Below are 26,711 nucleotides of genomic sequence, written 5' to 3'. Positions count from 1 at the left end.
TTTCATTTTATGTGCAAGGCTCACAACGATGTGCTTCTCAGTAACAACGTTTATTGTCCAACTCACTGCACACTCACAAACACAGTCTAACTAACTGCCTTCTGATGTTACCACTGTATCACCAACAGATGGCGCTGTTCTTCCCTGGATACACTACATCCCTGTAAACATCACAGGGGACGCCCCAGATACTACGTCCATTACTTATACAGTCTATGGGCCATAGCCTCGTATCCAACACGTCCACCCATCAGTTCACCTGAAGCGCTCCCAATTATGCCAAGTTCAGTCAGACAACTCACGCTTTAATGCTTTGAACTGCTCATGACAACAGCAGAACATTGTTTGGAATCCAGTCTCTGGCCTCATTACTCCTCACAGTTTTACTTTTACATGCCAGAATTGAGGTGGGTGAGATATTGTCTTAAACCTCTCTTATTCTGAGCCTGCCGGTGGATGTTGCATGGGAAGGTGATGTGGCTGAAAATTTGTGTCCAGCACTTATGCAGGGCAGCAGTGGCAATAATAGAGCTGAGGCAGAGACTGGAGATCTTGCAGCTGTCATAGAGCGCCAAATTGTGAGGATATGTCTGTCAGGTGATTGTGGGAATGATGCATGTTTAATGTAAAATCAGTGCAGCATGAGTGTCCTGCCTGAACTCGCCCAAAGGCTTTGCTTCATTTTTGCATTACTCTTTAGAAAATAACACTATAACTGTATGAATGTGCCTTTTAAAATGTATTGTGAAGCACTTTGTGACCTCTGCTTATAAAAGGTACTCTATAAATAAACTTTACTTACTTACTTACAATTGCTATGACTAAGGAAATGAGGTACAGGGACCAAAAAGCATTTTTACCAGGCTGTAAACATGTTTTATTCTGCTCTTAAAATGCAGTTTATCATGGGCTCTGATGGAGTTTTCTTGGGCTTGGGAGCCAGTCCTAAGTCGAGACTCATTTATACCCTTAGAGGATTTTGTTGGTTTGGAGAAAAAAACGTGTTATTGTACATCAACACATGCACTCTTTCATCTTTAGTCAACATTTAACATCCATGACAATCTTGCCCTTATCAGAGCTAACTACTTTGGGTTATTTTAACATAAACATTAATCTATCAATCAAGCTGTCGGTACAAGCAACCACAAAAGTGACATCTTGTTATCACCCAGAATAAATGTTTCCTTGGTGTGTTTACAATAATAATCCTTGTGGCAAGACATTTCTGCTCATGCATATCACATGTTTGTCTTCAAACTTTGCCTCATTAAAATTGTGCACAACAGGACGTAATCAGTGCCTGGAAATATTTTCAGAATAAACCGCGATGTTTGTGTTGTGCACAGAGGTCACCAGGACAGGTAGGGGTGGAAGGGGGGCACGGAAAGTGCAGGACATACACAACAGAGTCAAAGTTTAGTTTCATTCCTCTGGTCTGTGGTGAAGTTTATGTGCTGGGGCCAATGTTATGGACACACTATGAGATCATTGGGCTGTTTTTGGGCTCAATTCACCCCTTCTGAGAAAAGTAAGCAAAGTCATGTTAAGAAAAAGATCATGACTTTCCTAAGATGGGTATGTTTAATGTGATTGCACTGCCTTCAATCTGCTTGAGAGAACGTTGTCGATCAGATCCATCAAACCATGTTTCCTTCCATCCATGCATCCATCAATCCTTCCATCCATGCATCCATCAATCCATCCATCCAGGCAACCATCCATCCATCCTTCCATCCATGCATCTATCAATTCATCCATCCATCCATCCATCCATCCATGCATCCATCCATCCATGCATCCGTCCATTCATCAATTCATCCATGCATCCATCCATCTATGCATCCATCCATCTATGCATCCATCCATCTATGCATCCATCCATGCATCCATCCATCCATCCATCTATCCATCTATCTATCTATCCATCCATCCATCCCTCCATTGTAAAACAAAGATTTTCCTACCGCAGGCTGAAATCAAAGGTAATCTGTACATTGTCATTGAACATTTCACTGAAACTGTTTTTGTGATTTGCGGGAACATGAATTACCAAAATGTCTAAATGGAATTGTAACCTGTTCAGCATTAGGTTTCCTGCAGTACATGTTGCAAACGAGTAGAAATTGGATGTCATTTCTAGGAGACAAATCTGTGTCTTATCCAGACATTAGTGTACATCTGTCACTTTCATGTTATTCTTTCCATTTTCTGTTCCCCAGAATCCCTTTCTTTATAACCATCCAAGCATTTAAGTCCTTAAACTTATGGGCTCAGTTTCAATCCAGATCTCCAGCCTCAGCGATGGAGATCCTCTTTTGACCGTAAGCCGCCGACTCTCGCCAGCTCCACTGCCAACACTTGCACGGTGTTCACCTCGAGATCTGAGGATTAGCGCCGACAAGCCATGCAGCAGCCGAGACTCGCGGGCCTCCTCGGCAGACTGGGCATTAGTAGAGAGGGACATGGGAGCTTGGCAGAGTCCCTCACCACCCCGGCTGGCTGCAACACCGGCGCTGCTGGCGTTGCCACAGAGAATCGGGGAGATGAGGAGGGAGTGGGGGGGGAACTGGAGGCTGAGGGAGTTAGAGGACGAGGCAGTGGGGGATTATCTCACTGCAAAATGCACTGTGGGGAGGCCCAGATGGACCAGTGGGCTGTGGTCTGCTGTGATGCCAAGTGTGTTTTAATACGCGCACACAAAGATAAGAACACACGCATAGGAAGTATGCACACAACAAAGAGTACATTCATTATGCAACACCTAATATTAGGTGCTTTGAACCTAATCTCTCTGCACACACTGTCCATACAAATACACAGCATACACACAAATACACACATGGTAACACTCCCACCGGGACTGAGTCTACTGCTCAGTTTGCACATTGCACTGACACATATCATAAATAGGTTCTGTGCGAGGGGACTGCAGGAGGGGGTGATAGTGGTGGGTGTCTCCTTCTGTCGATCCCAAAAAAAGCTGAAATTAAGCCGAAACTATAAATGTCTGCGTTAATTCCAACAAGATTCCCAAAGAAAAGAGAGCTCTCATGAATAACTCAAAGGAGATGTAGCTACTTATGCCACACTTTCTGGGAAGACGAAACTCAAGCCATGAAATTTGCAGTTTCCGAATAACTCAACAAAACTGTTGTGGTGGATTTCACAGACTCCCAGCTTCATCGGCGGAGTGTGAATTTGTATGCACCACAGCTATAAGACGATTCCTTTTTTTGTGTAACGGATAGAGAGGATTATATCCCAAGGCGGCACATTGTTGTGTAACATTGAGGCAATAGCAAGAAATGACACCTCTGCAGCTGCCAAATGTTTAAAGAGAGGCTCTCTGGCACCACGATGCTCTTCAGTCAAACAGCCAAAAGGTATGGCTTCAAATGAAACACGAGTTAGTCAGATATGTAGACAGATATTGGACGAAGATTAGAAGCTGTCAGTTTGAATCAGTGTGAATGTGCTAGACAAGAAGCTACAGTTTACAGCTGGTGCTCTCTGGTGCAGGATTTAACCCCTGACTGCTTTGGCTGCCCTGAGTCAGTCCACTAGAGTTTGATGAGGGAGCCAGCAGGTGTGAGTACACAAAAGCCTGATTAAAAAATGACACACCCCTAATATTCTGGAATTGATGAACATTTTTTAACGGCATTTATAAAATATCCCAAAAAAAGAAGACACCAATTTGAGTCTAATCAACACCAAGCCGGTGCTGCAGCAGCAGTTTCAGCCTTTCATGGTTTGCAGTTTTGACATTTAAGTATCTTAATTAGCATCCCTCATTAGGCCTTTGTGTGTAATTTATATGGGGAGCTGTGTGGCAGGTCCTGTGTCATTTCAGCTCAGAAGTCCTGTAAAGTTATAACGCTCAGTGCAGTTTTTAAATTTTGACCTTTAGGCTTACGGCCCTCATTGGACCAATTAGTTCACATTCCTTTGAGAGGTTCATCCAAATGACAAAACAACATATTGATATCTTGTCTCTAATGATATGTAGCTTTGTGAATAATGAAGATTTTATACAGATATGTTGAAATATTTCAAACAAAGAACAAATTCAAACCTTTGTACTTTCTAAAATGTTTAAATTACTTTAAGCATGGCATTTACTCAAAGTAGTTGTTGCATTTCAGTTCTCAAAACAAGATTTTTACCCTTTTCTGTAAGACCAGAGCACAGTATGAGGTTTCTCCTCTAAGTTCGGTAAGAAATGAACCAGCAGTGTGTTAGGAAGTAAAATATAGAACTGAAGAAGCCTCAGTTTTCCAAATACCATCAGTTATTGAATAACCAAAAAGATTTTGGATCGGGAGAAAGGGGAACGGATTTTCACTTTAAAATTACATTTTTTTTTTCTGAGAAACTTAAAATATTCTCTCAAGATTCTTATGTTGCACAAACAGAAACATCCTTTATAACTTCCTATGAAAATGTATTCACATGTTTCTGTCTAGTAAAACTTGTTAACTTGATCATTGGTTGATTTATTGAATTATTTGTAATGCAGGACATTAAATGGTTTAAAGGTGACATATCATCCAAAATTGACTTTTTAATGGTTCTCTACCTGAAATATGTGTCCCTGGCATGTCTACAAATCCCCCGAGATTGAAAAAAATCCATTCTGCCCTGTTCTGATTTCTCCACCTTTCTGTAAATGTGTGCTGAAACCAGCCGTTTCAGACTTCCGTGTTTTTGTTACGTAACAACAATATCCGGTCTGTCACGGAGTCAGAACTCGGAGCTTGTTCAGCCCATAGACTGTATAAAATAATACTGAATCCCCCCCTCTGTTTTTCATTACCTGCACAAATGTGTGGTAACAAGGAGCTTAGGAGGGAGGCATGCTAGTTGTAGGCTGTCTTAATAAACACAAAGGTCGGTTTTACTCCCCACGTCTGCAGATTTGAAGATCTAGTGGATGATTTTTATTTGTCATGGATAAGTGCTAGCGCTAATTAGCATAGCCACATAGCTACATGTTCGTAGCTGTAGCTGTAGCTGTGTACCAAGACACACGTCTACATACTGACAAATAAAACAACAAGAAACACAGAATCTGTGACTAGTCCTTCAGAAAGGTCCTGCTGCCTTTCTGGCAGAGGTCGGTTTTACTCCCCACGTCTGCAGATTTGAAGATCTAGTGGATGATTTTTATTTATCATGGTTAAGTGCTAGCGCTAGTTAGCATAGCCACATAGCTACATGTTCGTAGCTGTCTACCAAGACACACGTCGACATACTGGTAAATAAAACAACAAGAAACACTAAATCTGTGACCAATCGTTCAGAAAGGTCCTGCTACAGGCGCCTCTCCGTCAGGATCAGATTCTGGATCAGATTCAGAGGGTTGAAGTAACTTGATCTCTGAGCAGCCGTGTATATTCAGCCAACATGTAAACATTAGATCAACGTGCTGGACAGCCGAGGCACATCCACTTCTGGAGGGGGCGTGGTCAGAGAGAAAACAGAGTGTTCTGAGTAGGACTGAAGAAGAGGGCTTTTCAGGCATGCCAAAATCTGATTTCAAAGTGTTTTTTTGAGCATAAACTTTAAAGACATGTTTTGGGGACCTCTTAGACCAATATATATTGATGAAAAAAGCGTGATATGTCATTAATAGTGATTAGTTTGTTATTAAATCACATATTTAAAGCCCTATAATTTTGCAGTTCAAAACATTTTCTAAGTCAATATTAATGATGTAAAGAGATTCTTACCAATGTCAATATACTGTGCAGTTATTCTGAGATAATTTCAATTTCTCACTGACATCCAGTGACTCCTGGTTAATGTGACAGCACTAGCATTTTTCAGGAGTTCCACTTTGGTTGCTTTCTCTGTTTCATACAGGTCCTGTATGCATGAAACTCTTGTTCCTTGTGATGGTAATATATAACCCCACATGCCAACCTGAGGACTTCTTTAGACCTGAGCCTGGCCTGCAGTCAGTTGTCACCCATTAGTGCTGTAGTTCCCTTCTTTGACTTAGTTTCAAACACAGGTGTGCACACTCTAAAATAGCCCTATGTCTGCTTATGTGGTATGGTTGCTCCACTGCCTCTGTTGCCCCGATGCAAATAATGAAACATCTGTTTAGTTATACAGAAACCTGTATGAGTAGCTTATAGATGGTCACTTAGCACTGAATGCAAAACAGGGATGAAACAGCACATGATGAAATGCTGACAGCCCTAGTTTTAAGATATGTATTGTAAGATATGCAAGAATTACCAAAACATCTCCAAAATGGTCAACATCCCTACAACTGTTGTCTTGACTCCTTTGTCCTCCCTCTTCTCTTTCAACTGTATTCATTTCACAGCACGTATGAGTTCAACACTCCATCTAACGTCCTCTAAATACTTAACCTCTTCTCAGTTTGTGTTTAAACAGGCGACCATAGAGAGCACTCACCATCGCCCCTCTGCCTGCGGTATCTCAGCCTCTCCTTTGTGTCTCTGTCTTTGTTGTTGTTGTGACACGGTGAGCCCTCCTCCGTCAGCTCCTCGCTGTGCTCCAGATCTCCCTCTGATATCGGAGATGCTGCAGACGAGGCCTCATCTTTGCTACCCTCCAACCCGCTCCCCGAATGGTTCCCAGTGCTCTCGCTCGGTGCTCCTTCCTCGTTCCCTTCTGTATTCACTGCATGAGCTCCGGGTTCTGCGTGGTTTGTGGGGCTTGAGGGGTTCGAAGGGCTGCAGCTGCCAAGAGAACCGAGCACCGAGCTGGGGCTGGAGTGCAGGGAAAGGGATGGTGTGTCTGGTTGTCTGATCCGGGTGCACGGGGCCCCATAGGGCTCCTGGATGAATCCCACGAACATAACCCCCTGGTCAGCGGCATCCTGGATCTGCTGTGGGAAGCAGGAAGAGAGAAAGAGAAGATAAGCACGCAAACTCAATGCCATGGAAGGAATAATCATATTTCCACGCAACAGTCTTTGTCAGGTCAGAGCTTTTTATTAAGGGGGCAACAACCATGTATTGGTTTGTAACCAACAGGCTGCTCAGCGATGTGATGGCAGATGTGGTCAAACATATAAACCGCCCCAAGGTGAAAAACATTTCAGGCTGCCTCTGCAAAAAAAAGTGGCAATGTGTTCACAAGAGGCAAAGAAGTAATTTAGAGGGGAAATCCTTGAGAACTAGGACGCCATGTTTTCCATTGCCACATGGTCTCATGAGTCTAGGATCCTCACTACGACACAGCAAACATGATTAGTTAGCTGACAGGAAATCAAATGATAACTTTTTGATTGTAGTTCAATCATTTCACCCACACCTAAATCCTAGGATCGGCTATGTGCCTTTGTAGAGGTGATGTTGAAATAAACTGTTTGAGTTATGTTTCCTTGCATTTCAATGTAGGACATAGTTTGAATATGAACCCTTGTAGGCTGTAACATCCATATGATACTCTAATACTGTTAATTAACCCTCCTGTTATGTTGTGGGTCAAATTGACCTTTTATAAAGTTCAAAAATCTAAATTAAAACGTTAAAAGTATTTTTGCCGCTATGAAACTTCTTCTAATTGGCTTAATTAGCGTAGACAACATATAAAATGTAAATTGTGGGTCTAATTTGACCCTGCAGTCAAAGTGGAGGCTAAAAGGGGTCACAAGCGTCAAATGCTAAATGTTTCTTTGCAACTGTGTTGAAAAAAACAAGCAAGTTATCCTCATTGAATCATGATCTGTGTGAATTAAAGAACACCGATGCACTAAATATATTGATTTGAATGGATAGTAATGGAGTTAATAATGAGATTTTAAAAAGTTTATTGGGATTTTTTGGGGTTCTGACACTTTTGGATCATGACATATGCCCCGGGTCAAGTTGACCCAGGAACATTATTGCTGTCCCTGAGAAATGAACATAACAGGAGGGTTAAAACATATACAACAAGACAAAAAGGGAGCATTTAATTCATGGAACTGTTCCCTGGAGAACTTTCAAACTGAAACCAAACATTCAGAGTGAAAATTTGAGGTCAGTTATCTTTAAAGGAAATGTGTTTCTCACTTTAGTCCGCCGCAGCTGTTTGATCTCTATTTATTTTATTTTGGTACATGTTTCTTTTCAGTCTGTCCAGGCAGCTTCTCCAATCACTCAGTGGTTGATTAGATTGGAGAGGCCACAACCCCAGTCGGGCCCAGGCCGCATCCAAAATCCAGCTCCCGGCATTTTTCTTCTCTGTCTTATTGTCATCTGGCACTTTATGTCAATATTGGGATTCTGCCACCGAGTGAGATTGAAATGTTAACTGTCAGAGAATGTTAATGATGCCATTCTCTATTTCTCCCCCTTGCCCCCCTCCACCACCAACCCCTCCCTTCACGCAAAGGCGGTGCCGCTCTCCGTCTCGAGCCACGGTGAGGGAAGAGAATGAAAATCAAATCAAATGTGCAGGTTATTCACTATGAAATTAAATTGGAAAACAGTCACATTGTTTCCAGCCATATTGTTTAATATCAGTGCACGCTCTCTGGGTGCTTCCACATCATATTCCTCATACCAATATGTTGGAATGGAATTGCAGAGATAAAAGGGAGCAACTGTTGTATCTCATTTAATGGTAGTGCACGCAGAGAGAGCGAGAGATGAATAGCTTCGACTGTCTAATGTTTGTGCAGATGATAGCAAAGTACATTCAAATGGAGGGCTGTAATGATCAAATTTATTTTTAGTACCCTTATTATTATCATTTCAATTTAATCAAATCCCTCGTCTGACAAAGTAGAACAAGTCAGATTAGATTTTTTTCTCCAGAAGTCTTGCCATCATCATGAAAAGATAAACCCGAATCTACAGAGGGTTTTTGGTATTAGAGTGAGATTGATGAAATGGAAATAAATCTCTAAAATGTAGGCGCATTTAATGATAGTGAAGGCTAAAATACTGTGATTACTACGTCTCTGTTGCTTCAGTTTAAGTATGAATGGTAATGTTGTCCATAAATATTCTGTAATTGATTTCAATTTCTACAAATAACCAGACATTTATCCTTTTTTTTGACATGTGATCAAGCGTGCCGGATACGGCCCTGGTGGTGAGGTTTTCAGCAGTGTGACTGCCCCCTGGTGGCTGGCTGCAGTATAGGTAAAAAAATCCGTCTCCCCCATTCATTTGAATGGGGGAGCAGTCAAACTTTAAAAAATAAATACACGTCGTACGAATGTTTCTCACATCCGTATGCTGTGGTTATATGTAGTTATTATTTGGCTGTTTTGTGTCCAAGGCCTCTTTTTTCTGAAAAGTTTCTTTTTCGTTAGTTATTAGAGTTTAAAAACGGGGTTTTACTTTCGGGTTTCCTTTGATTCACAGCCGCCATAGAACGAAACTCCAAAAGGCACACAGCGTCTTGTGACGTTACGCTGTAGGGCGGAGCTTATTACAAAGGCTTCACAGGCTCTGGCTGCACAATGGCTGCGCCCAGGAGAGGGATTTTTTGGCTTCAGAACTGTACAATGGGATCAGGCGGAGCAACGCTGTCCATTTTTATTTACAGTCTATGCATGTGATCCCCAAGTTGGTTGTTTTTAACTCACACAGATTTGCTTCAAATCTCTGTTTTACATTACTGTTACTGAATATTACTGAACACTGGATATGCAGCATGTGATATGCGATTCTACTCTGGGAAGCTTCAGGGTACTGAGGCACAATCTAAGCATGCACTAACTGTTTAACATGTCACATGTATAACTTGGTATCTTTGAAGTGGGGTAGTATGCAGAGGTGTCAAAAGTATTCACATTCATTACTCAAGTAGAAGTATAGATACTAGGGTTTAAAAAGACTTCTGTAGAAGTTGAATTATCAACTCAAGCTTTTTACTCAAGTAAAAGTGTGAAAGTACTGGTTTCAAAACTACTTCAAGTATAAAAGTAATGTAAGGGGGAAAAAATGCCATTAAGGACAAAGGCTTAGGCTGCTTTTTCTAAGGCCCATAATGACTATAATGTTATATTAATATGTTAATGTTGAAATATTTGGGTTGCACCTGTTTCAAGCCATGTTTATGCCCATTCAAAATGAAAGCATTTTCGTACAATGCAAACACATTAAAGAACATATATGTGTACTACTGAGCATTAACGTGTTTCATGGAGAAGATATGATGACTAGTTGGCTATAAGTATTGTAATGGTGCAAAAAGTCAAACTTCACAGGCATGTTATCAACAGCCTTTATTGGAATGTCAATATAAATCCAAGTACCAAGCAACCACACACATTCAGGACCCGGAACAGCTGGTGTGGGCCAACAGGGTCTTACTATTAGTCAAAGCTATTTTTAAAATGTAAGGAGTAGAAAGTAAAAAGTCGGCTGAAAAATAATTACTCCAGTAAAGTATAGATACCCAAAATGTCTACTCAAGTAAGGTAACAAAGTATTTGTACTTTGTTACTTGACACCTCTGGTAGTATGAGGTACTTGTCAATAGTGAGTGTATCGCCCACTGGGATGTTGGTCAACTCAGCCCCATCTTTGAGAAAGCGGCTGGTGGACCAGGAACGAAACTTGGCTATCAAACTCTGCAGACAGGGTCTACTCTAACACATAATTGAACACATGCTATCCTTAGTACTCTTGATCCCCAAGAACCCCAACCCTCAACTGAGCTGACGAAAAAAAACAGAATAGGAGCAAAGTAGCATTTTGTGTCCCCATTTAGGAAACCATAAAATCCACAATATTCAACAGAATTAAATGAATTTCAGAGCAGGGGGGGTGACAGTTCAAGGGAAATATGATGAAGATATAGTATGTCCCTGTTGTAAGCATATTGCATACACAATATGTACTTTGTGCGTCCTATGGCAAAAAGAAAACATATTCAATTTTAAATGCAGGGACGGTCATTAGTTTCAATATATCCTGCAGTAACAGTTCAACATAGTGACACGACACACAGTGACACAGTTCAATCCTTAAAGCCAGAAGCTAAATGGAAATCAAAGGAGGAAATTAGATCCTGAGAAGCTAAAGTGTTTACAGAAACTATTAGTTCCTTTAAGAGTCAAATCTAATATACAAGTGGGATCAAGTGTAATAAACTTTCTGCGGAGCCAATAACGAAATAAATGAAGGGTAAAATCCAAAATATGCATTCCTCTAAAGGTCTAAATGAAGATGGAAAGACAAGTTACTCCGGTTCAGAAAGAACCAAGAACCCAGATCAAGAAAATGAGGTTTCGAGGTCAGAAAGGAAACTTTGCATCGCATCATTTCTCTTCATTAACAGAAATGATGCCGAGCACAAACTTGATGAAAAATATTCTGGAAGCAGCTTCCTTCATTCTGCCACCAGAATATCAACAGCCTGCAGAGCAAAACCCATTTCAATTTTGACTTGAGACCACATTTCCTATTTCCCCCCGTAAGTTATTAAAGTGGCACCAGGAGGAGGTGTCTGAAGGTCAAGATGAAAACCCCGGAGAGAGAGATTGAGAGAGTGAGGGGGGAGAGATGACGGCGGGAGAGGCAGAGGGATAACGACAGAGATTGAGACAGCGAGGAAGAGAAAGGAAAGAAAATGAGAGGGGAAAGAAAAAAGAAGATGAAGAGAGAGAAAAACAGAAAGAAACAGGCTGAGGAATGGACTCCTCCACTCACTCCTCCTCCACTCAACCATGTCCTTTTCCCTTTTAATAGATTTCTAGCATGGCCTCTTCCTCCTCCTCCAGCAGGCCTGTAGCAGCTCAGTAGATTAAAATGATAACCAACAGTAATGAGGTCCTGCAGGACTGCGGCTGCATGTCTAATCGAAGGGCAGAATGTACAGAAAAGTTCAGGAGCGACTCTTCAGAACCCGACAGAAGGGTCGCTAATATACGGATAAGAACCTGGGGTTAAATCCTGATGACGCTGCATAACTGGCTCACATGAGAGAGAGCGATGTGTTCGTATACATCATCTGAAGTGCTGTTTCAAACAGGCTTTCTCCAGCAGAGCATTCATAACACTGACATGTGCTGCAGAGCCAATTCATTATCAGATCAGTGAATGTGATTTCAGCTCTCCTGCTCCTGAAGCTGCTTTCATCTCCTCTGAGGAAAATACAGAAATGTTCAGCTACTTGGTTTGCTAATTAACATTAGCCTTGAACCATCACCCAAACACGGCTTTTAGTTTATTACATACATACATTTAGCAAATGGAAAGCACTGCAATACGCTGGATTTCTCATTCCACATGCTTAACTCTAAAAATAAGACAGAAAACAACATCTCATTCTGTTAAGTCTCCGAGACGGATTTAGAAAACAGCTATCGATTTGGAGGGAGAGATTTATGGATTAAAGTTTGAAAAAATTCGAAAAGAAAATTCGAGGGAGAAAAAGTGGAAACTGCACAATGACACAAATGATATAGCTTTCACTCAGAGATGGAAAATGTGTGTCTGCTAAAGTACTCTACTTATATTCAGGTATGTGCACTTGACTTTCATTTGTAAATGGTAAATGGACTGCACTTATAGAGAGCCTTTTTAGTCTTCTGACCGCTTTAAACGCTTCAGACATTCACTGTTTCACGCACTCACACACTCACACAAAGGCTACTCTCAGGAGCAAATCTCAGAGCAGCTTCTTGCCCAGGGTTGCTTTGATATGACCGGAGAGGCCAGAGATTAAACCTCCAAATATTAGATCAGTGGACAACCCACTCTACCTCTGACACACAGAGGCCCGATATCACATTAACTGAGATGGTGGGGTTTATACAGCTTTAGACATCTTCCCCAGACCATTTCAAGATAGAAAATACTTCTTCTGAAACCACTTTATCTTTGATGATCTGCAAATAAACTAGTGAAATGAAAATGTCCTGAAGTGACCTTTGTAGATTTCAAAGGTATTTAATTCAAAGTAGGAAAACACGCAGACAACAGTCGAAATTGAGCACGATTTATCTAACATGGGTAAACATGGCAGAGCTAGCACATAGACTGTATAAATAATGGACGTAGTATCCCTGACGTCACCTGTCTGTTCCTGAGTGCTGTTTTGGAGCCAATTGTCGGCGGGAGCCATATTGGAAATGCTGAACTCAACCAAACTCAGTGTGACGTAAAGAGGCGGGGTTTGAGCCTCCTAGCCAACAGCTATGTGTTCCCTTCTGTCAGTCAAGTCAGTCATGTCCTTATTTGGGCAAAACACGTAATCTTAATATCTTCTGAACCGTCGTGTTAGAAAAAAATTCACCCCTGTACAGTGTGTGCTGATAGAGAAATTAGCTACGTAGACTGAAGCCGTTTTTTTAACCAGGCTGTAAACATGTTTATTTCTGCTGTAAAGATCGTCTTTTTTGAATGGGTGTGTATGTGGTTTCCGGTGTTTCTGCAGCCAGGCTCTAGTGGATGCTCGATGAATTGCAGTTTTATAACACTTCTGCATGGGCTTCATATTTTGAGACTGGAGGTTGCCGCTTGAGCTAGCACCACCAGCCTTCAGTCCTCCTTAAGGCTGATTTATACTTCTGCGTCGTATCGACGGCGTAGCCTACGCCGTAGGTCCGCGTAGCTCCCATACCTACGCAGAGGCCTACGCACGTAGCTGACGTGCACCTCCTCCAAAATGTAACTACGCGTAGAGCCCACGCGGACCGCAAGCTCTGTGACTGGTCCGCTCGACGGCTTTGTCTTTCCCGCATTCACAGCACTTCCGGGATCCCGGACATCGGCCACACATCGGCCGTGTATTTCATCTCCTCCTCTCTATTCTTCATGTAATGATGTCTGTATGATAAACAGCAACATGTATCAGCTGTAGATTAACATAACACGCTCTGAATCGATGTGGAAAAGTAAACAGAGATCGTAGCAGGACCGGAAGCAGGCGACCGGCTATCAGAGAGACCGCACTGCCCTCAGGCGTTTCGGAGGAGAATTGCGGCGCGACACGGACACATCGACGCACAAGTATGTGGGGTTCATGTCCGCGTCAGCCCCTGCTGCGTAGGGGCGACGCAGAAGTATAAATCAGCCTTTAGAGGTGAACATCCACCTGCCTGTGCTGGTTAAACATTGCTCTTGTCAAGTATTTATATGCCGGTTAAACTGGACACAGCCTGCATACAATTTACCTCCACTTTAGGATCAAAATACTGACAACTGTGCTGCGATATCAGACGCCATCTGACATCTGTGCTTGTTTAAATCCAGGTAGTAGAGCCTTACAGCATTATGGCAGTAGCTATAAACCAGAGGCTGGTGAGGGATGTCTGTGCTACAATGTAAACACAACATATGACCGGTGTTTCAGGCCCTACAATAGTAAAAGCATTAATATTCATTTTACCAACTGGTCAGTCTTGTGCAGACTAGCGAGGGGAAGGTTAATTGTTTAGTCGACTAAACATGTACCTCCCTAATTTTAACACTTAAAACTATAAAATATGATACCTGGAATACTTTACCATCAATATCCAACACATGAAAAAATAGTGCCAACCTACAAATTAAAAATGTTGTTCAAGTAATGCATCAGTGACTTTACACGTTTGAGAAAGCTAATCTCTCTACAACTATTCATCATATACTTTACACTATCCTGCCATATGTTCATACTTTGCTTGCATTATTACATTCTGCATCCCTGCATCACTACTTTAACTTAAATCAATGATAAGAGCTTTCCACAGGAATGTAAGTTCCTGGTATTTGACCTGTTAGGAGCTAATCCTGGGCCTGGGTCAAGCCAGCTCCGTGTTACATTCAGTCTAATCAGGTCAGGCAGGGTCTATGTTTTACTGCAGGCGTGTAAATATGTATAATATTCAAGAGGATCTGAGTGACCTGCTTTCAGCCTGCAGTGCATAATAATTACAGCAGGAAAAATGTGTTATTTGAGGAGAGATGGAGAGAGTCAGCTGTGAAGTGTGGATAAAAATGATAGAGATGCTGTCCTTTGTGACTGCAGCTGCTCGTTCATTGTGGAGCATTTTTCTGTTCTCTCTATATTCATGTCTTTTGGGTCAAACACAGGCAGTGTTATGATTGTATTATCCTCCATCAGGTTTCAGGGGGGTTCATTTAGACGGGGACGCACAGGTATCTTTAACTACTGTGTGACAGAGCTGCAATCCGAGTTTTCAGATGCATTAGGGAGAAATAATGTTTGATACATTGTTGGTATAAAAAGATGGACGACATGAAATCTACCCAAAAGTGAAGCCAAAACATATGGAGCTCCCCCCATTGAATGGGTGCAGTATAGAACATGGAATAAGCTAGAAATTAAGACATCAAATATATGCTTTCTGTCATGACAGTTCATTCTCATCATGCTGATTTATGAGTGCTCATTTTTCAAAGGAGTCTAGTTTTTAATTAGTCATTTAATGCTTGAAAAAAGGAGGATGTGACATCATGATTGACAGTTCCTTCTGTATTTCTGACAGGATCTGAAGAATAGAATGACGAGAGAGAACGTATAGACACTGACACAAATCAATGACCTTTCCATTACTGTGAGCGTCTGCTTCAATCAACACAATAATCTGTTCTGCTGTTGACTGCATCAAACTGATCGATCTTTGCTGTTGTATAGGATAGTTAAACATTAGAGCTGTTAGAGCTGGCTCAAGCTTGGACCGGCTCTTAGTTATGCTGCCAGCTTAGACTGCCGGGGGAACTGGCGCACTGACACACTGGGATCCTATCCCCCCCAACCCCCCATCACTTACTTTAACTCTACCTGTCCCATTAAAGTTACTAACTATAGACCTTTCTGGAGTCCCTGAGCTCCATTGTCCCGTAGGTCCCTCTGAGCTGCCGTAGACGTCCTCCTGCAGTGAACGTTCCAGACTCCAGCTGATACGAACTAGCTGGACTCCCTGTATCTCTTATTCTCCTCTATCCCTCTCTCCAGACCCAATTCGGTCGAGACAGATGTCTGTCTAACATGAGTCTGGTTCTGCTTGAGGTTTCTGACTGTTAAAAGGAAGTTTTTCCTCAGCGCTGTAACTAGCTGAATACTGCAAGGTGCAATGCTCATGGTGGATTAAGGAGGGATTAGACTGAGTCTTACCCTGTCTTGGTGTCGGGTCTCTGTTCATAATTTGACATAGTGGTCTAGACCTCCTATGTTTGTAAAAGTGTCTTGAGATAACATTTGTTTTGATTTGACGCTTTACAAATAAAGATTGATTGATTGATTAAACGTGTGCTCTGTGAAGTGGAAGGTACAGGATTCTTCTTTGCATGATTTGGCTGCAAAATATGTCACCACTGCAACATGTCAGCACTTGTTCAGGGGTATTTTGGCTTTGTTTATTACATTTGGAGGAGATAAAGGCGTGTCGTCCATATTTATAATGAGTCACTGGTTTTACTATATCAAATAAATGGGAACGTTTCCCAGAATCTTACATGATTGTGCTCCTTTTCTAAATCTTTGTCTTTACAATAGAAATTAAGATACAAAATGCGCCAGACAGTTTTGTATCCAGTTAAACTGAGGATCCAAATTCAAAACTGAATTTTTGTATGAACAAAAAACAAATAAAATGGACATCCTTCCACTGTTGTGCATATACTTTTGAAACTCTGTCTTATGTATAAAGCTCTAAGCTGTAAAATCACGACAACATTGCCAGAGACTTCTATTTTAAAAGAAACATCAACAACATCTAAGCTGCAAAGTTAACACTGATTAACACCAGTGGACTCTCCTCAAGTGACAGCGTCCCCTTGTTTCCTTTGTTGTTGTTTTTAAAATGGCAATGGCGTGAAAAAAAAATCCTTCCAATGTGGGGTTCATCATGGAAACTGTTTCTGAAGCTTTGCAAGACGCGCTGCTGTTAAAGTTTGCTTGCATGCAGGTTCAGTTGTGTGGCTGATTCACTAAAACCCAGCTGTCAGCAGGCGAACACTGTGCTCTGGTAACATTCAAACAGAGTGGCATGCTGGATAAAGTAATTTAAGTTTCGGTAGCTGGCTCAGTTTGACTTCTTGTGTTTCCAACATTTTGTCTGCTTTGGATATCTGACTCAGTTTTTGATGTGTGAATATGCATCTAGGCCTCCACTTGGAATAAAAAGCAGCTACAATTTCTCTGCTTTCATCCCTCCCTCACTGTGTTTGTCCTTCCAGCTGTGCTCACACTGACAAAACCTTCAGCTTGGCATTTATAAAGCAGCCCTACCTTCTTGACGTAGCCCTGGATGAGCTCAGGGGTGGGCACCTGCTCTGCAGACAGACACTCCTCCAGCTGTAGTTTGTATGGTGGACAGACTGGCTGGCTCCTCTCTGCCCTGCAGGCACCACAGTGGGGGGAGAGAGGACAATCAGTTTCAGTCTTTTCAAACAGCCAGCTTGCCGGACAACGCTCCTGACACACTCGGGTACCCATGCATTCACACACACACACACACACACACGCACAAACGGCCTACATTATAAAATTACAGTCATGAAACATAACAAAGATTTGATGCCTGGGTCTTTGAAATGTGTAATAAAAAAATAACCCCCTATCAACAAATTACACTGCATCAAGAGGCTTTGTTAATGCTATTGTTGCACTGTGGGAGGGCGGAGAGAAATACAATAAAACACTTAAGTGAGACAAAGATACACACGGATGAAAGAAAACACACATGGAGTGCAGAAAGCAGTGCAAATGCAAATCTCGTCCCGCCCCCCCGTCTCTTCAGCCCTCCCTGCTGAGGCCATATCAGTATTTAGAGCGGGGAAAATCTATTTATATGGTGTTGTATTTTCCTTCTCTGTCCTCTGGAGGAAATCCCAGAGCCTGCCCCGAGGAGAAAAATGCTCCTGCCTCCATCTCGCTCTCTCTCTTCCTGTTGACAAGGGGAAGAAGCCCCACACGCCCTTTTCCTCACTGTGCTACACAGTCCACATGCATGAACAGTACGTGTGTGTGTGGGTGTGTGTGTGAGAGGGGGCTGTGTGTGTTGGCTCTGCAGGAGCTCTGTCTTGACACGGACACCTGATGTGTGGGAGGGTAAAGGATGCATGTGTGCATGCTGGTGTGCGTATTAAAGGCTGTGCTTGCAGCTTCCCAGTGCATGCAAAGACTCCCTGTGAGTGCTCTTACATGTCCCTCTGGGGGTGTGTGTGTGCATGCAAGCGCTCCTAATGCTTTGTCTCAGTGATTTTTCTGTCATGTCCCCGACCCTGGAATACAAATTGAGAAGTTTTTCTCAAATAATAACTTTGAGAGACGTGTAGAAAAGAACAGTTTTGGGGAGAACGCTTGCTCACTGTCTAGACACATTTGCTTTTCTTTTGATAAAATTATTTGAATATTTGTAATATGGATAATTCATGGTACACTCAGCTAACATGTTGTCTGTAAGGCTTTCTATTTCACATATTTTATTCATATTGCATATTGCACCTTAACTGCCTCACACTCCACGTCATATTTTGTCACCCTGGAGTGATCCTGTTACCATCTTTCATAATCACACCATGTCAACCTGTCACTTTTGCATAACATGTCTCAACTGCCTGTATAATTACAACTATTTATACCATGTGTAATATTTGTATACTCCTTTAAGTTTCATTTTTATTTGATTTAAATATTGTATTTTATTTAGTTTTTTTCCTTTTTCTTCTACCCTTATTCTTTTACTACTACTTGCTACTATGTCTGTGATGCTGCAACAACCAAACAGGGATCAATGAAGTAATATCTTAGATTATATGATACGAAAGTACGGGTGCTTTCCCACCTGTTGCTCGTTTGCTTTGTTGCATTCAGATGATGAAAACATACATTGCTGCATTTTCCCCTTGGGTCTCTTGCAAAGTGGGACAAAGCACACTCCATCACAAGAGGCTGTCTTTGTGTCATTACATCACAGCCTCCTGTTTCCCCTGCATAGGTGAAACAAGTACCATGCATACTGGTTGCACTTTGTTTGTGGGAAGCCAGCTTCAAGACGCTAACTAATGCTAATCGGCTCACCCACCAATAAAATGAGTCGAGGGTTGGAACATTGCCCTGCACAATGTAGAGTATGCACCAAGGCTGTAGTCCTCAAAGTAGGCGCCTGGGGTTGATTCCAAACAGCAGCCTTTTGCCACATGTTGTTCACCACTCTCTCTCACATCACCTGTCCTATCCACTCAATAAAAGGTATGAAAAGGCCAAAGATAGAAAAAAAAGGAGCAGTCAAGCAGCAATGAGGTCAAATGTCTCATTGACGGTAGGGCAGATGGGTATATTTGTCAGATGTCAAACTTACATAAATATAGACATTTACAGACTCATGAGTCAGGCTGGGCTGTCACCATTCTGCTGAGCAATGTTGCATAAAAGACAAGGAACTCAGACAGCCTTACAGTATGTAAATGTACAAGACCAGCTTGATTAAAGTCGAGGTTCCAGAGATCAGATGGACAAACTCCCATTTCTTTGAATTCTCTGAATTGAACCAGTTGAAGCAGTAGATGTTGAATCCTGAGATGTTACGCCTAGCATTAGCTATTCTGATGATGTTGAACTGGATGGAGACAGTGAGTAATGTCACTGTGTTCATCGTGTTCTCACTGCAAATGAACCAATCCTGGGTTTGACTGCAAGTGAGCGTTGCGCGACCACCTCTACTCAGCAATCTCAGCTGGTTTGTTTTGTTCTGCATCAGGGTGTGATTGCTGTGTTCATGTATGTCCAAACAAAACAGACCAAGGATGGAAACACTCCCTGTTTCAGAACGTCTTCAAATATTCCAGATGATAGCACTCCAAATCTTTTTATCCAACTCTCTACAAGAAAGTGAAAAGGATGTCAAACTTTCAATTTATGTTATTGTTACTGGTATTACTACTCCAAATCAAAACTCTACCAAATGTATCTCCCTGAGTCTATTTATCTTTGCACAATTCATCCTTGTCCATGACAAAAAAGGAAAAAAAAAGAAGAAAATTGAAGACACTGTAGTGATGTGGTATGGTAGTGTTAAGCCTGGGGACTTGCAGAAGCTGATTTTGTAAAGAAACCTTCAAATGTCTTCAACAGTAGCAGAGGATCTAGCTTCCTGCAGTGCAATGGGTTAAGATCCAAAAACCCTGGGTCCCTTACTCCCTACAAAGAAAATCAAAAACATTTTTTTGCACACATATTTCAACTTTTTGGCTCCCAGTTTGTAGTTTCCAAACCCAAGCTGAGATAACTTGAGCTGTTTCCTCTGACTTAAAAAAAGCTCTTTCCACAGCAGACATTACACAACTGTTTTCACAGGATGTGTTGTACCATCTGTGACTAGTAAATTCACTTTGACACATACAGTTTGAGGAGTTTCCCTTTAAAGTTTGCCAGAGTTTCACTGTATACTCAAATGACACAAGCTGTCCTACTGTATTCACAGGGACTCTGACAGCCAGACACTCGCCTTCATATTGTGTTTCGGGGAAGTGCTTGCTTGATGAGCCTCACCCATGTTTCTTTCTCCTGATAAAAATATGCCTAAATTTCACTTTACATGTCATTTTACTGCCTGAATAAATGTTGCTAACAAATCTCCACAGGCTTGTTAGAGTGAGAGCGCTCCTGTTCCCTCATGAATCACACAGTGGGAACATCTCTGCATTATCACATTCTCAAGACTTTCTGTGAGACGTCACAGAACAACCAGCGGGCCTCATTTATGTCATCCAACCATCCAAGAAGCCCCCCCGAAACAAACAAAAACAAAAACACAGTCACCACACTTCTGCTGGATTGTCAGTGACACCCGTCGCTGTGCGGGTATTGCAGTCGCAGCACACAGCAGAGCAGAATCTGGGCCGAGCGACTCGTTAAGTGCAAACTTCACACGCTCTGTGAAACATTCATTACGACGAGCCGGGAGCACACTCGTTTTTTTTTTCTTTTTTGCAGTGTCACAACATTCAAAGGCACGATGACAGATGCTTGGTGGCGCTGTCAAAAAAAGGTAGATGTATCCTCTATTGGTTGCAACATAAAGCAGAAGCAACCAACAGCTTGATTGTGCTGCAGGCGTGTCTGCAGGGACCAAAACAGACAGGGGAAGAGGTAGAGAGAAACAGTGTATTGTATATATTGTTGTTCAGTGTAAACCATTTGCAGTCTTTCCTTTCTTACATTCTATATCACTGCACAATAGACCTCTACATATTATTTTGGCAACACTGTACTGATGGGTCTGTGGCCTTGTGTGCTACAAGTTGAGAGGAACCTTCAAAAGACAAACGGCAACCTCTGGTCTCAAAGTATGAAGCCCATGCGGAAGTGTTAAAAACTGCAATTCATCGAGAATCTGCTTGAGGCTGGCTGCAGAAAAACCAGAAACCACACACACATGAATGGGAAAAAGACGATCTTTGCAGCATTAATAAACATGTTTACAGCCTGGTTCAAAAAACGGCTTGGGTCCACGTAGCTAATTTCTCTATCCGCACACGTGACGGTTCAGAAGGTATTAATCTCTTAATGGTCTTGGTCCTTCTTATTTATCAGATTTACTTTTATCATATGAGCCAGTGAGAGCCCTCAGGTCATCAGGTAGTGGACTTTTAATTGTACCAAAAGTAAGAACTAAGACCCACGGTGAGGCAGCTTTTTATTATCACGGCCCACGACTGTGGAACACCCTACCTGAAGATCTGAGGGCTGCACAGAGCATCAACATTTTTAAGAGCAAACTCAAGACCTACCTTTTCAGCCTTGCCTTTAACTGAGTTTTATTCTTAACAGTTTTATTAATTTATTTATCATCTAGTTCAAATTTTTGTCATTTTTATTCTATTGTATTTATTTATTTACTTTAAGTATAGTATCTTATTGTCCTTTTATGGTTTGATATTTTAGTGTTTTATTATCTTAGTAATTTACTTTATTTATTTATCAATTTTAAGTATAGCATCTTATTTTCTTTTAATGGTTATATATTTTAGTGTTTTATCATCTTAGAAATGTATTTTATTTTGGTGATTTTAATTTCTTGTGTTGAGTTTTAACATCTTATTTTTACCTCCAGTGTTTCCTCATTAAGATATCATGAGAGCGTTTACTCTGTTTGTTCAGAAACTTCTTTATTTATTTATTTATTTTCATTTATTTATTTTATTTAAATAAATTTATTTGTGTTCTTCACTTTAGGATTGTGGGTGGGTTTTGGGATTAGGATGGGGAAGGTCTTTTTATTATAATTTTTTTTTGTACAGCACTTTGTGTTACAATGTCATTGTATGAAAAGCGCTTTATAAATTAAGTCTGATTGATTGATTAAGATTATGTGTTTTTGCCCAAACAAGGACATGACTGACTTGGCTCCTGAGCGGGAACACATAGCTGTTGGCTAGGAGGCTCTAACCCCGCCTCTTTATGTCACACTATGCCTGGTTGAGTTCCGCATTTCCAATATGGCTGCCGCAGTCGATTGGCTTCAAAACAGCCCGCAGGAACAGATGGGTGACGTCATTGATACTATGTCCATTATTTATACAGTCTATGTCAAAAGATGAAAAACAACTTTTTTCTTCATGGTGTAATAATTTCAGTTTTCAGAGAAAAAGCTCCAGCTCATTTTTTAAATTACACAAATTATTTTTCTTTTGAATCAAACATTAAGCACATGAAGCTGATTTCATTTGGTAGCCATCAAATGTATCACTATTTCCTTTGAAATGATGAACAAATACATTTTGGAGTAAAACTCTGAGGACTTCTTCCCGCAGAGGAGGAGAGGAAAAAGGACAAGGAGGAAGAGCGGATGGTGAGGACATCAAACGTTGCACTCGCTCCTGGAGGGAGGCCTTGGGGTTAAAAATAGCAGCTGCATCACCTGCAGTCCATCTTCTCCGTGTGAAACAGCGACTTTTCATGCAGCGTGCAGCTCCAGCTGTCAACCTCGGAGGTCTCCAGTGGTTAGACGGGTGTCAAATGCCTGCCTGCCTACCTGGAGCTCCCCTCCTGGGTGAGTACACCTGCTAACGTCCCCTCCCCTCCCCCCCTTCCTTGTCTGCCCACAGATGGGTCACACACACATACACTCTGTTTCGCCGTAGAACATCTTGTGTTGGACTAATCTCTCCCACCGGAGCTGAACGATCACATGGTAACTAATTGCGTGTTACCTGTTAATGGCTTGCTGAGGGATTTGTTTTAGCACTGTAGTGGCTACATCATCTGTAATTGTGTGGTTTCCAATTACGCAGTGCTCACTAAAGTATGAAAAGGCATAGTGCTGATATATTACTGTTTCTCAGTGGAAGATGAATGTAAAAGCAAAATGCAAACAGCTCGTAGAGTCCTCATTTGTTTACTTGATATACTCTCAGAACAAACATTGTGAGCTAAATCTGATCTGTTGAAACTTTACTTTGTTTTGTTAACCTGAAAACCTGAAGACATACAGACTTTACCAAAATCTGAAAGCAAATCACTCTCAGGTTTGGACTTTGCATTAAAATCAGAGATCATAAACTACAATGAAAGCCTTCAGTGATGACTGTGAGCTAAATATTGATGAAACAGAAAAAAAACAAACTCATGCAATATGTAAATTTCATGAGCAACAACAGATGTACAACATTCTCAGGAGTCCATATATTTCATATTGTTTTATTTAGTGTCTCATTTTATCTTTCACTTTCATGAAAGTTTATTTTTAGAGTGATTTTTTCTTTTGTGCCTTTTGGAAGTTCTATTAAATTTATTCTGCTGCTCTTCTATCTTTTAAATGTTATATTTTGGAGTCTGACTCGAGGAGCAGTGCACAACAATTTGATTGTACCTGCTCTGTCCTGTACCCGTGCAAAGAGCAATAAACATCGATTCCAATCTTAAATCTTTGACCTGCTGGTGACTCCAAGAGAGCTTCTTCATGTGCACTTGTTTTACAGCACTATATCCAATAGTTGTGACGGAATTTGACTAAAAGTAAACACTGAAAAAATGTTGGCCTCGTGGTGGCACAGGGGGAAATCTAGTATTCTGCATCCTTTGGAGCAGTGTTTTTCAACCCGAGGCACATTTCATACATTAAATAAATCCTGAGTCACAGCACCAACCAAAAGTTTTATAAAATGACACATTTAATCTCTCCACATATGAATCTATTTATCTGAGAGAGGGACTTTGGCTACTTCTTTAACTGTGTCAGGGCGAAGCATCTTATTTACAATAGCTTTTGCAGGTAGTATTAATGTCTCTGCCAAAGTGTGTGACTTTTTTGATTTGGCTACGAGTTTAGCGTCTAAGTAGCTAGCTTTGAGAGCTCTCACAGACACCGTTGTAGTTTTTCTCATAAAAGTCGCCCTTTTCAACCACCCATATTACGCTCTTCATCCGGGTTAGAATTTTGTCCTGGGCCCTGTTTGGAGTTTTAATTTTTCCTTTTTGAATATTTATCCATCACTGTTGTATGCCTACATCTTGTCACATACACCTCTCACACGCACGATAATTCTATTGTCTTAAATTAACATGGTCATAAGTCAGTCCCTCCAGGAAGTTGCGATTTCGCGATCGCAACTATCAACGCAAATTCAACCAATCGGCGCGATTTTTTCGCGGCCCTGCAATTTTATACAATCACCGCAACTTTGACCAATTACCTTAACCTCAGCCCCTGTACGTCATCGGTTTTGTCATCAATTTAACTTCCTTGGAACATAAACGTAAGTCCTCACTTGATCGTCACTTTACAACAACAAAACACGCACAGAGAACGGGTGAAAAGAGGGGACAGCAGGCAGGACAAGTGAACATGACAACGTTGTTATTTATAGATTGAGGGGCTCAGTGTTAGCTTGGTCTCTACCTGCAGCAGGTGTGCTTTATGAACCAGCTCTCCTCACCTCCATGCATCTGTCTCATCTTCATTGATGATTTTTACCCCGGGTGTGCGTTAGTGACAAAGACACACCCGGGGGACGTCTGTTTAATATCTGAGGTTTGACGTTGTTGCCGCTCTCACCGTAAAAAGCTCCCGTCTACAGCTTGATTTAATCCAGTTTGGTGAAACATCGGACACATTTAGTAAGTTTTGATCCACTCCTAGTCATCAAAGATGCAGATTCACTTCAGAGTGCATGAACTGCCTGTCAAGTGCCTCTGTCACTGCGAGGTGCATTCAGGGACCGTCGTAAATGTGCAATACAGCCCTTTCATGGCATTTTTCTGTGAATCAAGAGAATCAAAACACAGTCACAGTGGCCACATCAAGAATGTTTTCTAAAAACATCTGTAATTTAGCGTATTTACTTGCCCCTGAGATGTTATTGGGGGAAAAAAGCATAAAAAAAACAATCGCAACTTTCACCGCAATTTCTTCAAAAAGCTGTCGCAAATTCAGGCTTTTTGGGCGCAACAATCACAAAAAAATCCCGCGAAATCCTGGAGGGACTGATTAGTGTGCTTTATTGTCACCCAGTGGGTGGGTAGCACAGGTGAGTACATGGACAAGTATTTAATTACTCTGCCAATCACTACACTGCAGGCACAGATGCACTACATGGCAAATTATTTGCAGTATATAAATAATATATTTTTTGGACTAATTCAGTGAAATTTGATAATGTCCCACGGCACACCTGACGATCTGTCACGGCACACTAGTGTGCCACGGCACAGTGGTTGAAAATCACTGCTTTGGAGACTTTGAATGTTTTTGATATTATCATGGCCTCATGTAGTCATAGGTGTTGCGATACGTCAGTCTGGCCCAGAGTGGGGGAAAGATCAAACTTTGTCCAAAGCACAGCCTTAATGAAATGTTAAGTGTGGTTGTTCCAATGGTTAATACAAGTGTAAACAATCTAGTTAAATTATTTTTGTGTTTTATTAACTGAGGACGCTGAATTGTCTGACTCATGCAGTACTCTATTGGAGGATTTATTGTTGTGAGCAGTGGTAACCTTGACTTTGCTTTGCAGCATTTCTTTGGCCATAGACATTGGACTTTAATCAAATTGCCTGATAATCAAGGTCAGACACAATCTGCAAAATCTCAAAAGCTTCCAAAGATGAATGTGAAACTTTTTATTTCAGATGTAAGCGGTGAGCAATGCAGACCTTAAAAAACACAGAATTGTTATGTGAAGTTCTGTAACGACCTCTTTTATCATGTACTAACCGCTGCTAAAATCAAACTGCATCACTTCTTGTGCATAGGGCTGTACTTCACAGGAGATATGCAACTGAACGACAAAGAATAATCTAGTTATATGTGGCTAAAAGCAATCATTTTCTGACAGTTACAGAGTACGCATTCAGTCAAGTGTTTCAAATTATGACTTTAATGCAAACTGTTCCAGAAAATTGCTCGACAGGAGTTGAATTGCGTTTACCGTATAGAAGAAAAGCTTTGCTCATTCTAAAGAGAGGAAGTCAAGGCTGTATAAAACCATTTTCTCATCAGACAGCCACTATTAACAAAAATGTTCCTTTTTCCATCAGGAACTCAGCCTTGTCAGACCTCTCCCACACCTCCATCACATACTCCTCATCTGTTGGTATGACGACCCCGGCAGGAACCTATGTTTAGTCCTCTGTCACCATAGAGCTTAAATAATACAGCACATCTCTCCTAATGTCACATTTTCACACATTCCTGAGTGGTCTCACCAGAGTGAATCCCCTCTAATGGTTTTAGGCCCTACCTTTTCATTTTCATCGTTCTCCATCTCTCTTTTCTACACTTTCCAACCTTTTTCTACCTCTCAACCCATCCCTCGCTTTCAATCTCTCGC

At 41.4% G+C, this 26,711-nt stretch overlaps 1 protein-coding gene across 1 annotated transcript in view; it reads right to left on the bottom strand.

Moving 5' to 3' along the window:
* The window catches only part of LOC117823513 (raftlin-like), a 185,360-nt gene that overhangs the window by 62,982 nt on the left and 95,667 nt on the right, over positions 1-26,711 (bottom strand). The window contains exons 4-5 of the mRNA XM_034698722.1: positions 17,167-17,275; positions 6,433-6,868 (exon numbers count right to left, since the gene is read on the bottom strand). Of these exons, the coding sequence (XP_034554613.1) occupies positions 6,433-6,868; positions 17,167-17,275 (545 nt within the window). The remainder of the gene's footprint in view (positions 1-6,432; positions 6,869-17,166; positions 17,276-26,711) is intronic.

Source organism: Notolabrus celidotus, chromosome 12, assembly GCF_009762535.1.
Source record: "Notolabrus celidotus isolate fNotCel1 chromosome 12, fNotCel1.pri, whole genome shotgun sequence".
Taxonomy (NCBI): Eukaryota; Metazoa; Chordata; class Actinopteri; order Labriformes; family Labridae; genus Notolabrus; species Notolabrus celidotus.
The sequence above is the reverse complement of the archived record's forward strand: the minus strand, read 5'-3'. Positions and strand labels throughout refer to the sequence as shown.